General features: G+C 36.6%; 1 protein-coding gene across 18 annotated transcripts in view; it reads left to right on the forward strand.

Moving 5' to 3' along the window:
* Positions 1 to 13,438, forward strand: part of MAST2 (microtubule associated serine/threonine kinase 2) — a 352,010-nt gene that overhangs the window by 220,157 nt on the left and 118,415 nt on the right. For 10 of the 18 annotated variants that reach the window (XM_036893065.2, XM_036893061.2, XM_036893059.2 and 7 more), the window contains one exon: positions 10,243 to 10,377. The exons of 6 other annotated variants lie outside the window; for them this stretch is intronic. In XM_036893065.2, coding sequence (XP_036748960.2) covers positions 10,243 to 10,377 — 135 coding nt within the window. The remainder of the gene's footprint in view (positions 1 to 10,242; positions 10,378 to 13,438) is intronic. 2 more of the 18 variants (XM_036893060.2, XM_057500168.1) reach the window with 1 other exon arrangement.

Here is a 13,438-nt window from a genome sequence, read left to right on the forward strand (position 1 = left end):
ACCATGGCAAACAAAATTCACTTTCTAAGTTTTGTTCTTCATTATTCTCCTCCATATTCTGGAATGTATTTGCATTTTACTTGAGGACAGTTCATTGGGGGTCATCAAGGTCAGATTTAAGTTTATAATAATACTAATATGATATTACCATGGCATGCATTTATCATTGCTGTCTTTGAATGAATCAGTGAATAAGCATTTAAAAATGTCTCAGAACGCAGCCAATCCTAGTCAACCCACAGAATGAAGAGAGTTAATAAATATTTTGAGTCACTAAGTTTTGGGATCGTTTGTTAGGTAGTGTTTTGGGCTGAACATTTGTGCCCTCCCAGAGCTCATATATTGAAGTCTTACCCTCAACTTCCATTAGGTGGTGGGGCCTTCGGGAAGTAATTAGATTTAGATGAGGTCACGAGGGTGGGACATCCATGATGGGATTAGTGTACATATAGGAAGAGGAAGAGAAATCAGAGACCAGAGTACAAATGGTAAATGGTAAGTGTACGTTTAATTTTGTAAAAGGCCACCACATAATTCTCCAAAAATGGTTGTAACATTTTATCCCTCCAGCCATATTGAGAATTCTAGTTGGCCAACATCCATACTAATACTTGTTATGGTCAGATGTTAAATTTTAGCCAGTCTTGTAGGTAGGTAGTGGTATCTCATTGTGATTTTAACTTGCATTTCACAGAAGAAAAACGATATTGAGCATGTTTCTTATGTCCTTTTTGGCTGTTTATGTGTCCTTTTTGTGAAATGTGTACTCAAACCTTTTGTCCACTTAAAAAAAAGCTTCTTTTAAAAAATTGAGTTGGCAGAGTTGTTTATGTATTCTAGATGTAGATCTTTTATCAGATATACTGTGACAATTTTCTTTAAGCCTATGGCTTGCCTTTTTCTTGGAAAAATATCTGGACTGGTATCTTTCAAAGAAAGGTCTCAACTTTTATGTTCAGTTTGTGAGTTTTATGATTAAAATTCATGTTCTGCCCAAGAAATCTTTTCCAATCCCAAGATCATGAAGATTTTCTCCAATGTTTTCTTCTAGAAGTTTTATAATTTTAGCTTTTATGTTTGGGTTTTAATCCCTTTTGAATTAATTTTTTTAATTGTGATTATGCGCACACACACACACACATCCATACAGGCATATCTTGGAAATATTGTAGGTTCAGTTCCAGACCATGACAATAGAGTGGATATTGCAATAAAGGAAGTCAAATGAATTTGTTGGTTTCCCAGTGCTTATAAAAATTATGTTTATACTTTATTGTAGTCTACTAAGTATGCAGTAGATAAAAATAAAAATATTTCACTTAATATAAATATTGCTAAAAAATGCTAACCACCATCTGAGCTTCTATGAGTGATTACAGATCACTATAGAAAATACAGTAATAGTGAAAAAGTTTGCAATATTGTGAGAATTACCAAATGTGACACAGAGACACAAAGTTAGCAAATCATTGTTGGAAAAATGGTGCCAAAAGACTTTCTTGATGCGGGGTTGCCCCAAACCTTCTACTTGCAAAAAGCGCAGTATCTGTGAAATACAGTAAAGTGAAACACAGTAAAATGAGGTATGCCTGTGTGTGTGTGTGTGTAAAACATGAAATTTGAGTGTAGATTAGTGATACCAAAAACAAAGCAAAAAAAAAAAAAAGAAAAAGGGCAGTTCCTGTGTGGTAACCTCCAACGAGTTCTACACAAGGGTATAAAGGGCATATAAAAGTGTAGGCAAAGGGTCTGTTTGTGTTTATACAGAGGATCAAAGCCTAATTGGGCTACCCCGAAAATGAACTAAGATACGATATGAAAAAGAACTTCCAACATCTGCACTCTCTGGAAGACTCATGCCAGAAGATGATCATCAAAAAACCCCAACAAAGATCCACGCACTGCTACAGCTGCAGATGCACTCATCCCACCAGTTCCTGGACTTGCCATGGGAATGAGGAAGGAGATATCTAAGCTGGCCTGTGCATACAGTAAAACAACAAATTTGACTGGATCTATACTGTTGGAACTCAACCAAGAATTTGTAGATGTGCAAATTGTAGCGCTCCAAAGTCTTACAACTACAGACTATTTACTGTTAAAAGAACATATGGCATGTGAACAGTCCCCAGGAATGGGTTGTTTTAATTTGTCTGATTTCTCTCAGACTGTTCAAGTTCAGTTGGACAATATCCACCATATCATAGATAAGTTTTCACAAATGCCTAAGGTGCCTAACTGGTTTTCTTGCTTTCACTGGAGATGGCTGATAATTACAGATATGCTTTGGTTATGTAACTATACTCCTATTATGTTAATGTGTGTGTGCAATTTAAGTAGTAGCTTAAAACCTATATATGCTGAAGTTACTCTACAAGAAGATATGTCAAAGAAATAATCAATCTTCCCATGTTTTCTTCCGCCTGCTACTTCTATAGCTTTTCTTCTTCCTTCCTAATTACAACCCTTAAATAGAATTCGTGCCTCATATCAAATTTACCGAGTATCATAATTCTTCCAAGTGGTAAAGATACCTCAAGACAAATGCTGGGCATAGAAGCCACAGGGCATAAATATGCAAAGAAGTAAAAAGCTAACCTTTTCAAACAATAAGGCTTCCCTCTCACTTACCAACTTCACATTTCCCTGTATGGCCCCGGAAGATGACTGGTTAGCCAGAGACGGGTAAGATTCCTCAAGGGAGGAACAACCTAAGACAGGCACAGTCGCAGGGGGGCCATCAGGTGAGAAATTGGGGACCAACAGAGGTGAGGCTTAGAACCTCACCCCCCCTGTTCTGAGAGAAATCTTCTGCATACGTGGATGTTTTATTGCCCTGGTCTAGCTTGGATTAACACATAGTCTACAGGCACACACCTGATCATCTACATTTGCTCTCTTACAACACTAAACTATGTTTTCTACCTTTATCTTGTATCTACCTACCACTTCAGCATTTTATTAAAAATAATAATAATAGAGAAATGTGGTATCCACATATAAATCAAGTATAAAAACCAAATGAGTATTCATATTTGAACTGACTGTTTAGAGTTCATAATGCATAAGCAAAACCGAAAGTTTCTGTGATGACTGCCCTTGTACTGTTCACTATGTAACTTATTCATTATGTAAGAATTTGTTCTACATGTAAGAACTTGTTTGTTATGCCTCAGAAGATTGGAGACTGACGAAAATTAGGCTTGGGGTGGATTAATGATTGTGCATTGAGCGTTGACTCCCCTATACAGAATTTTATTGTCGTTAACAACCATTTGATCAATAAATATGAGAGATGCCCTCACAAAAAAAAAAAAAAAAAAAGGACAGACTTCCAATGGTAAAATAAATAAGTAACCGGGATGTAATGTATAGCATAAGGAATATAGTCAAGATATTGTAACAGATTGGTAGGGTGATAGCTGGAACCTAGAATTATGTATATAAATGTTCTACCACTGTGTTGTACACTTGAAACTAATGTAATGTAATACTGTGCGTCAACTATCCTTCAATAAAAAATAATTATTAAAAAAAAACATTAAATTTGGCACTGAGTCATACACATTTCAAGTATACAGTTCAGTGGCTTTAAGTTCATTTATAGTGTCATACAACCATCACCACTATCTATTCCTAAAACTTTTCATCATCCTAAATAGAAACTGGCCCTTTAAGCAATAACTCCCCATTTTCCCGTTCTCTCAGCCCCTGATAACTCTATTCTACTTTCTGTCTCTATTCATTTCCCTATTTTAAGCACTTCACATGAGAGGAATCATACAATATTTCTCCTTTCATGTCTGGCTATGTTGCGTAGCATAATATTGACTATACCTTAAGTCAGTTTTAGTTGTTTTTTTTTTTACCTTTTTGTCCATTTTATATAAGTTATTGGCATAAATTCATGCTATTTTCATTATTCTTTTCCTGATCTGCCATGATAACCCATCTTTTATTCCTAAAAATGACAGTTTGTGTTTTCTTTTGCTTCTTGAATTGTTCTATTAGAATTTTTATTAATTTTATTAATATTTTCAGAGGACTGATATTTGGTTTATTTTTTGTCACTGATTTCTGCTTTTTTGAATTATTTCTTTATATTTTGAATTTAATTTGCCTTTCTATTTTTAGTTTTTAGTGTAGAGGCATAAGTTAGTGATTTTAGATCTTCCTTTCCCAATGTTAACATTTAAAGCTATAAATTTCTCTCTAAGCACTCCATTAGCTGCATACTATAAAATTTGATATACTGTGTATTTGTTCTATTGAGTCTAATTCTCACTTCCTTTGCCATTTCATCTTTGACCAATAGATTATTTAGAAGTTTGTGCTTTGATTTCCAAATACTGGGAAATTTTGTAGGGTTTTTTATTGTAATTGATTTTGAACTTAATTCCTTTGTGGTCACACAACATAGTTAATAAGATTTCAATCTTTTGAAATTTCTTGAGACTTCTTTTTCAGCCTATCATGTGGACTTAATTGTTTTTTAATTGGAGTATCATTGATAAACATTTTTTTTCTGCCTTTAAATCTTTTTTTTTAATTGAAGTATCATTTGATATACAATCTTATATTGGTTTCAAATGTACAACACAGTGGTTCAACAGTTACCTATATTATTAAATCCTCACCTGCTCTAGTGCAGTTACTTTCTACTCTATCAACATAGAAAGATGATACAGAATCGTTGACTATATTCTCCATGCTGTGCTGTAATACTGTTCATGTGACCCTTAGATTGTGATTGTGAATTATTGTGCCCCTTAATCCACCTCACACTCCTTAATCACCCACCCACCCCAACCCCTCCCCCTTGGTAACCATTAGTCACTTCTCAGTGTCTATGTGTCTAATGCTGTTTTGTTCCTTCTGTTTTGCTTTGCTTTATATTCCACAAATAAGTGAAATCACATAGTATTTGCCTTTCTTCACCTGGCTGTGCCACTGAGTATATAACCTCTAGATCTGTCCAGGTTGTTGCAAATGGAAGAATTTCCTTTTTCTTTTTTAATGGCCGAATAATATTCCATTGTATATATGTACCACATCTTCTTTATGCATTCATCTACTGATGGACATTTAGGTTGCTTCCTTATCTTGGCTATTGTAAATAATGTAGTGATAAACATAGGGGTGCATATATCTTTTTGAATCAGGGATTTTACACTTCAGGTGAACTCCTAGAAGTAGAATTACTAGGCCAAATGGTATTTCTATTTTTAATTTTTTGAGGAACGTCCATACTGCTTTCTGCAGCAGTTGTACCAATTTACATTCTCACCAACAGTATAGGAGGATTCCCATTTCTCCACATCCTTGTCAACACTTGTTATTTCTTGTCTTTTGGATAGGGGTCATTCTAACTGGTGTGGTGTGATATCTCATTGTGGATTTGATTTCCATTTCCATGATGGTTTGCTATAAGGAGCGTCTTTTCATGTGACTGTTGGCCATTTGTATTTCTTTTTTGGAGAAGTGTCTGTTCAGGCCCTCTGCCCATTTCTTAATAGGTTATTTTTTTCGGTGTTGAAGTGTTTGAGTTCTTTATATATTTTGGATGTTAACCACTTATCAGATGAGTCATTTATGAATATATTCTATTCTCCTGTAATGTAGGGTACCGTTTTGTTCTCCTGATGATATCCTTTGCCCTATAGAAAATTTTTAGTTTGATCTAGTCCCACTTGTTCATTTTTTATTTTGTTTCCCTTGCCTGAGGAGATGTGTCCAGGAAAAAGTTGTTCATCTTTATATTCAAGAAACTTTTGTCTATGTTTTCTTTAAAAAATTTTATGGTTTCATGAGTTACATTCAGGTTTTTGATCAATTTTGAGTTTACTTTTGTGTATGGAGTTAGACAATATTCCAGTTTCATTCTCTTACATGTAGCTGTCCAGTTTTGCCAACACCAATTGTTGAAGAGGATGTCTTTTCCCCATTGTATATTTATGGTTCCTTTATCGTGTATTAATTGGCTGTATATGCATGGTTTTATATCTAGGCTCTATTCTGTTCCATTAATCTATGGGTCTGTTCTTGTGCCAGTGCCATACTGTTCTCATTACTGTAACTTTGTAGTAGAGTTTGAAGTCAGGGATCATAATACCCTCATCTTTGTTCTTCTTTCTCAGGATTGCTTTGGCTATTCAGGGTCTTCTGTGATTCTGTATGAATTTTATAACTATTTGTTCTAGTTCATTGAAGAATGCTTTTGGCATTTTGATAGGGACTGCACTGAATCTGTAAATTGCTTTAGGCAAGATGGCCATTTTGACAATTTTAATTCTTACTGTCCATTAGCATGGGATGTATTTCCATTTATTGGTGTCTTCTTTAATTTCTCTGATGAGTGTCTCACAGTTTCCAGAGTACAGGTGGATTGGATACAGGAGGTTAATTACCCACATTATCAAGTTGCCACCCATACCCCAATGCAGTCACTGTGCATCAGTGTAGTAAGATGCCACAGATTCACTGTTTGCCTTCTCTGTGCTATACTGTATATAGTATACACCTCCTCAGATAGGTTTGTTCCTAGTTACTTTATTCTTGTTGTTGCAGTTGTAAATGTAATTTTTTTCCTGATTTCTCTTTCTGCTAGTTTGTTGTTAGTATATAAAAATGCACCATTTGACCTGGGAATCCCACTCCTTGGAATTTACCCAAAGAATACAACTTCTCAGACTCAAAATGATATATGCACCCCTATGTTTATTGCAACACTATTTACAATAGCCAAGATGTGGAAGCAATCTAAGTGTCCACCAGTAGATGAATGGATAAAGAAGTGGTACATATACACAATGGAATGCTATTCAGCCATAAGAAAGAAACAAGTCCTACCATTTGGAACAACATGGATGGAGCTAGAGGGTATTATGCTCAGTGAAATAAGCCAGGCGGAGGAAGACAAGTGCCAAACGATTTCCCTCATTTTTGGAGTGTAACAACAAAGCAAAACTGAAGGAACAAAATGGCAGCAGACTCACAGACTCCAAGAAGGGACTAGTGGTTACCAAAGGGGAGGGATGTGGGAGGGCGGGTTGGGAGGGAGGAATAAGGGGATTGAGGGGTATTATGTTTAGTACACATGGTGTGGGGCATCACGGGGAAAACAGTATAGCACAGAGAAGGCAAACAGTGAATCTGTGGCATCTTACTACACTGATGGACAGTGACTGCATTGGGGTATGGGTGGCAACTTGATAATATGGGTAAATGTAGTAACCACATTGTTTTTTCATGTGAAACCTTCATAAGAGTGTATATCAAGAATACCTTAATAAAAAAATTTAAAAAATAGTATATAAAAATGCAACAGATTTCTTTGTATTAATTTTGTGTCCTGCACCTTTGCTGAATCCAGTTACTAGTTCTAATATTTTTTTTGGTGGAGTCTTTAGGGTTTTCTATGTATAATACCATATCATCTGCAGATAATGACAGTTTAACTTCTTCCTTTCCAATGTGGATGCCTTTTATCTCTTTGTGTTTTCTGATTGCTATGGCTAGGACCTCCAGTACTATGTTGAGTAAAAGTGATGAGAGTGGACATCCTTGTCTTGTTCCTGATCTTAGAAGAAAAGCTTTTAGCTTTTTACCATAGTATGATGTCAGCTGTGGGTTTGTTGTATATGGCCTTTATTATGTTGAGGTGAATACCCTTATACCCATTTTTTAAAGAGTTTTTATCTTGAATGGGTGTTGAATTTTATCAAATGCTTTTTCAGCATCTTTTGAGATGATCATGTGGTTTTTATCCTTTTTGTCAATGTGGTGTATGATGTTGATTGATTTACAAATATTATACTATCCTTGCATCCCTGGAATAAATCCCACTTGGTCATGATGGATGATCCTTTTGATGTATTTTTGAATTTGGGTTGCTAATGTTTTGTTGAGGATTTTGCATCTATGTTCATCAGGAATATTGGTCTCAAATTTTCTTTTTTGTAGTGTCTTTGCCTGATTTTGGTATTAGAGTGATGCTGGCTTCATAGAATGATTTTAGAAGTAGTCTTTCCTCTTCTACTTTTTGGAATACTTTTAAGAAGGATGGGTATTAGCTCTTCTTTAAATGTTTGGTAGAATTGAGCTGTGAAGCCATTTGGTCCTGAATTTTTGTTTGTTGGGAGTTTTTTGATTGCCAGTCAATTTTGTTACAGGTAATTGGTCTACTCAGATACTCTGTTTCTTCTGGGGTCAGTCTTGGTAGATTGTACTTTTTTAGGAATTTGTCCATTTTTTCTAGATTATCCAATTTATTGGCATATAATTTTTCATACAATTCTCTAATAATTCTTTGTATTTCTGTGGTATCCGTTATGACTATTTCTTTTTGTTTCTAATTTTATTTGTGTACTCTCTCTCTCTCTCTTTCTGTTTTTTTTTTTTGGTAATTCTATCTAGGGCTTTATCTATTTTGTTTATATTCTCAAAGAACCAGCTCTTGGTTTCATTTGATTTTTTTTCTATTTTATTCTTCTCTATATGATTTATTTCTGCTCTGATCTTTATTATGTTCCTTCTACTAAATGTGATTTTTGTTTGTTCTTCTTTTTCTTGTTTCTTTAATTGTGACTTTAGACTGTTTATTTGGGATTGTTCTTGTTCCATGAAGTAGGCCTGTATGGCTATTTACTTCCCTCTCAATTGTTTTGCAGTGTTTGACAAATTTTGAACTGTTGAATTTTGTTTTCATTTGTCTCCATGTACAGCTTGGTTTTTGTTTTGATGTTGCTTATCCTCCATGTATTTGTAGACTTTTTTTGTGTGTGTGTGTAATTTATTTCTGGTTTCATATCAGTGGTCTGACAAACTGCTTGATACAATTTCAGTCTTCTTGAATTTATTGAGGCTCCTTTTGTGGCCTTAGTATGTGATTGATTCTGGGGAATGTTCCATGTACACTTGAGAAAAATGTTTATCCTGCTGCTTTTAGGTGGAATGTTCTGTAGATATCTGTTAAGTCCATCTGATCTACGTTAATCTATCTATTGATGTGAGAGGTGTGTACCCCTCTTATATGAATGTTGTTTTGTTTGTATTGATCTCACAGCTCTGTTATCATTCTTTCATTCCAAGATATCCTTTTTTCTCTCTGTTCCTTAGCCTTGTTGTTTTCCTGTTCTCTAATTTCCATCTCATTGATTTTCTCTTCTACTTGCAGCAATCTATTATTCATTCCCTCCATTGTATGTTTCATTTAAGTTACTGTACTTTTTAGCTCTTAGCTCTTTGAAGTTCTTCCTGAGAGCTTCAATACTTTCCAACAATCAGTGAGCATATTTATGACTTCTACTTCAAAATCTTTATCAGGAAGATTGGTGATCCCCATTTTATTTAGCCATCTTTCTGGTGGCTTAACTTATAGTTTTGTTGGGACATATTCCTCTGCCTTCTCATTTTTTATCAGGGTTTCTGTGTTTCTTCCTTTGTGTCAGATTGATCTTCTGTGCTTCCTAGTTTAGGGAGTAATGGCTTTACAAAGAAGACATCCTGTGGTACCCAGATGCTCAAGACTCCTTCCTCTACAGGGCCTGGTTCTGCTTTGTGGTGGAGCTCCAGTTGCTGTTGGTGGGCAGTGTCTCCTTTCTTTCTGTCTGCCTGCAGTTTGCCTCAGCCAGCCCTTTGTGATCAGAGCATTGGCTGCTGCTGGAATCACTGTGTGGGGGGCCGTCCTCCGTCTGCCCTGCAGGGATGATGGGGCTGGAGGGTTACTGGTGGGCCTGCAGTGGGAAGACACATGGGTGCAGTGCCACAGTGAGTTGCGCTGTGGTGGCAGGGTGCCTGGCTGTGTGGCTGCTGCAGTGAGTCGTGGCTGCCCTCTGGCCATGGCAAGGCATACAGCACTGGGATTTGCTGCCCACAGGGAAGAAGGAGCACCTTGAGCTGGCTCCTGTGGGCACCTCTCTAACTGGGCTGAGAGAGGGCTGGGAAAGCTGGGAAAGACTCCACTCCCTCTGCCTGCCAGGGAACAAAGTCTGTAGTTTCTGGGCCAAGTGTGCTGGGATGCTGGTGGTGCACAGGGATGTGCCTTGGGGCTCAACCACCAGTGGGAGGGATGAAGTGTTTGGGGCTCCCGAGAGTGTCATATCTGTTGGGCTGAGGGAGGGATGGGGAAGAATGCCCACCTGTCCTTTCTCCTGCAGAGAAAGCCCCATCCAGCCCATGCTCTGGCACCCCTCCCACTGCTGACAAATCTTTCAAACTGCCACCTCTGTCGTTGGGTCTCAGCAGGACCAGCAGAGTGTGCCTGCCCTCCACAGGCAGCTGGGATCTCAGCTACCCACAGTGTTCCAACATTCCTGGTGTCCACCAGAACCCAATGCAACGTGGAGTCGTGTTCCCAGAGCTGATCTCCAGGTCCAGGTGTGTAGAGTTCCTGGGTGCCTATTCCCTCCCTGCTCCATTTCTCTTCCTCACACCTGTGGGCTGTGATGGGGGAAGGGCTTGTGTCCTGTTCCATCACAGCTCTGCCTCTTCACCCTTTTCTGTGAGGTCTTCTCTTCTTCCCCAGGTGTGAGTGGTCTGTTCTGCAGTCTTCAGGTCATTTTCAGGGTTAGTTGTATTTGCTGTAGTTGCTTCCTTGGTGTGTGTGTGGGAGGGAGTTTCCTCCTTGCCTTCCTACTCTGCCATCTTTCCCCAGCATTTCATGTGATTTTTCTTGATGAATGTACAGTGTATGTTTGATTAGGCACCTTGAACTCTGACCTGTGCCTCCTGAGCTTAGTGTAACTATGCATTGTGCTTGATGTCTAGCTCTCTTTTCAATTGTAGGAAAAGTGTTCTAAGCAGGGAGCTGAGACAATTGGGATGTTTCCCTTCTTTATGGGTTTGCGTTCTTATGTTGCCTTTCCCAGTTGCTGAAAATTGTTGCCTTAAATATTTTGTCTAGTTTTGTGGTGGTTTGTAGCAGGATGGCTAGTTTTGTTTCTATAACTCATAGGTGCAGGTGAGAGTTTGACAATCTTATCTCTAAAACTGAGTTTTTTCTTTGATTTTTCTCAAAATCAAAACCTACATATTTTTAAAATCAAGTGTAAAGCTAATGAAATTCTCATTCATTTCTACTTCACTTTATTTAGGTAACTCAATACATATGATGAAGTTAGTTGTTTAACATGACTTTTGTCTCTTATAATCTATAAAACTGAGTATTCCTTAATGTTAGGTATGAATTTTTCTCTAATTTTATCACCAATTAAATTAATAATTTTATTTAAATCTTTATTCTTGCCAGTGACCATTTGTTCCATCATTTTTTAATCTATTTTACATGTGCAGCCATTTTAGCATCAAATTTCAAAATAATTTACATTAAACCTATAAATTTTCTATTGTTTTCTGTGATTATTTTACTGATAAGATGCCGGACGGGGGGTAAAAGCTTTGTATCTGGCTAACTATTTGGTAGATAATAATTACTTTAAAACAATCATACTAGCATTTTATAACAGTATTTACTTGTCTTCTGTAAATATGATGACTTATTTTCTTTTTATCCAGTATTTTCCTCACTGCTAATAGTACTATGTATGCTTCCTGTGTGCGAGTGATGTTCTCTCACTTTCATTAGCAGTCTTTTTCCTTTTTAAGTTTAAGCAGACCAGCTTATTTGTAGATTTTCTACTTCTTTTTTCTCTCCTAAGCTTTACTTTCTTTTCTGTCTCTGCCATGATCACAGCTTATATTCACTTATACTCTATAGGATTGAAAAATAAGATGAAATTGTATTCACAGATAATCGTTTGAATATATTTTTATAAAAAATGTAAAGTAAGTAAAAAAATTGGAAGTTTCCATGCTTTTTTCTTTTAAATATTCAAAATTATTTAAAACTAATTGTTTTTGCAGTTTCTAGATACATCTAAGTGTATTTTTATAAAAACAAATTATAGTTTTAGCATTAACTATTCAACTATCAGGATAAAAAAATTGGTCTGTGGCCTTAAGTGTGTCTAGACCTGCACATAAACACATTTAATAGTAATATCAATTCCGTAATTCTCTAAAATGTTCTGCTGCTGCTATATGTTGTATTATGAATACAAGCTAAATTATGAATATTTCTAGAACCATGAATCAGAAGAGAAAGAAATCAAGTGGATGTTAGGCTCTACTTGGAAACAATACTTTTATTAGCCAGGAGATCTGTTACATTCATGTTATCTGAGGAAGGATTTTGACAGGTGATTTGTCTTTTTTCTTACTTCTGAGACCCTGTGCTGCTCAAATACTTTATAATTTCAGGCAGAGTTCTTTCTGAAGTTTGCAGTTTCACAATCCATAAACAGCAACCTGACGTGGTTGCATTTTTTTTTTTAAGACGTAGGAAGAGAGACATGGACAAGTGTTTTCCTGCAGTCTGAACAGTGTAAGTCACAAGAATGGATTTTTTAGAGTTCTGCTTTGCCAGTGTAAAACACAAGATTACAGTGACAGAGACAACCCCTTTTCTTTAATGAATTTATTTTTTGTGTTTGTGTTATTTTGCCACTTTTCTAAAGTGAGAAGCCCATGGCAGAGGTCTTTCTTTCCTGCCTCTAAGGAAGGTAATGCAGTCAGTAAATAGTTGTGTAAATAAGGAAAGGTGGATGTTTTGTTTTCCATACTGCAAATTGTTCAGTGCTGTCACCAATCCCAGGGAAACGTTATGCCTTCCTAAAGCTGACAAAGCCCAGGAATATTGGCACAAATGGAGTATAATGCCAGTACATTTAAAGAAAGTGCTCTGTGAGGGGATGTGTTAAACCCTGGGTGTAATAGTGATACCTTCTTTGGGTCAGATGAAGGACATAAGATAGGACTCTCATTCTCTAAAAATCAAACAAATTATTTTCTGACTTTAGCATAATTTAAGACACTTAATGCTCTCCTTTCTCTCCCAGTTTATTATTGCAGAGCAGGCTAGAGAGAAATCCATTTGCTATTGTTGTCAGACTCTCCTACTGAAAGGTATTTATAGCACACTGGTTTATAACATTGAATCTAGAAATTACTTCAGTTAACCAGCTTGGCTAAAGACAGGGATACTTCTGGCTAGCATAATTCATATATAGGGTAACCAGGTACAAATATAAGGGTACTTTGCCTGTTACCACTGGTGTGATTTTAATCTCTCTGTGCCATTCTATTTTTTTAAATAATGGGAATAGTAATCGAATATATATCATAGGGCTGTGATAAGGACTTCCTGGGAATTCTGTGTAGAGTGTTTAAAATGGAATCTAGTAGATAGTAAGTACTTAAAAATGTTGGTTGTTGTTATGTTGTTATTCCATAACCTGGGCTCGAGTGTTAGAGAATGGAGATATTGAGCAGAAATTTAGCTTCTGGCCTTAACTGCATGGCCTCAGCTTGGGGATAGACCACGCCTGGTTGTGGAATTGTGGGCTTTTTGGGACTGACCCCAGTAACATCATGAGTCTTT

Source organism: Manis pentadactyla, chromosome 4 (genome assembly GCF_030020395.1).
Source record: "Manis pentadactyla isolate mManPen7 chromosome 4, mManPen7.hap1, whole genome shotgun sequence".
NCBI classification, from domain to species: Eukaryota; Metazoa; Chordata; class Mammalia; order Pholidota; family Manidae; genus Manis; species Manis pentadactyla.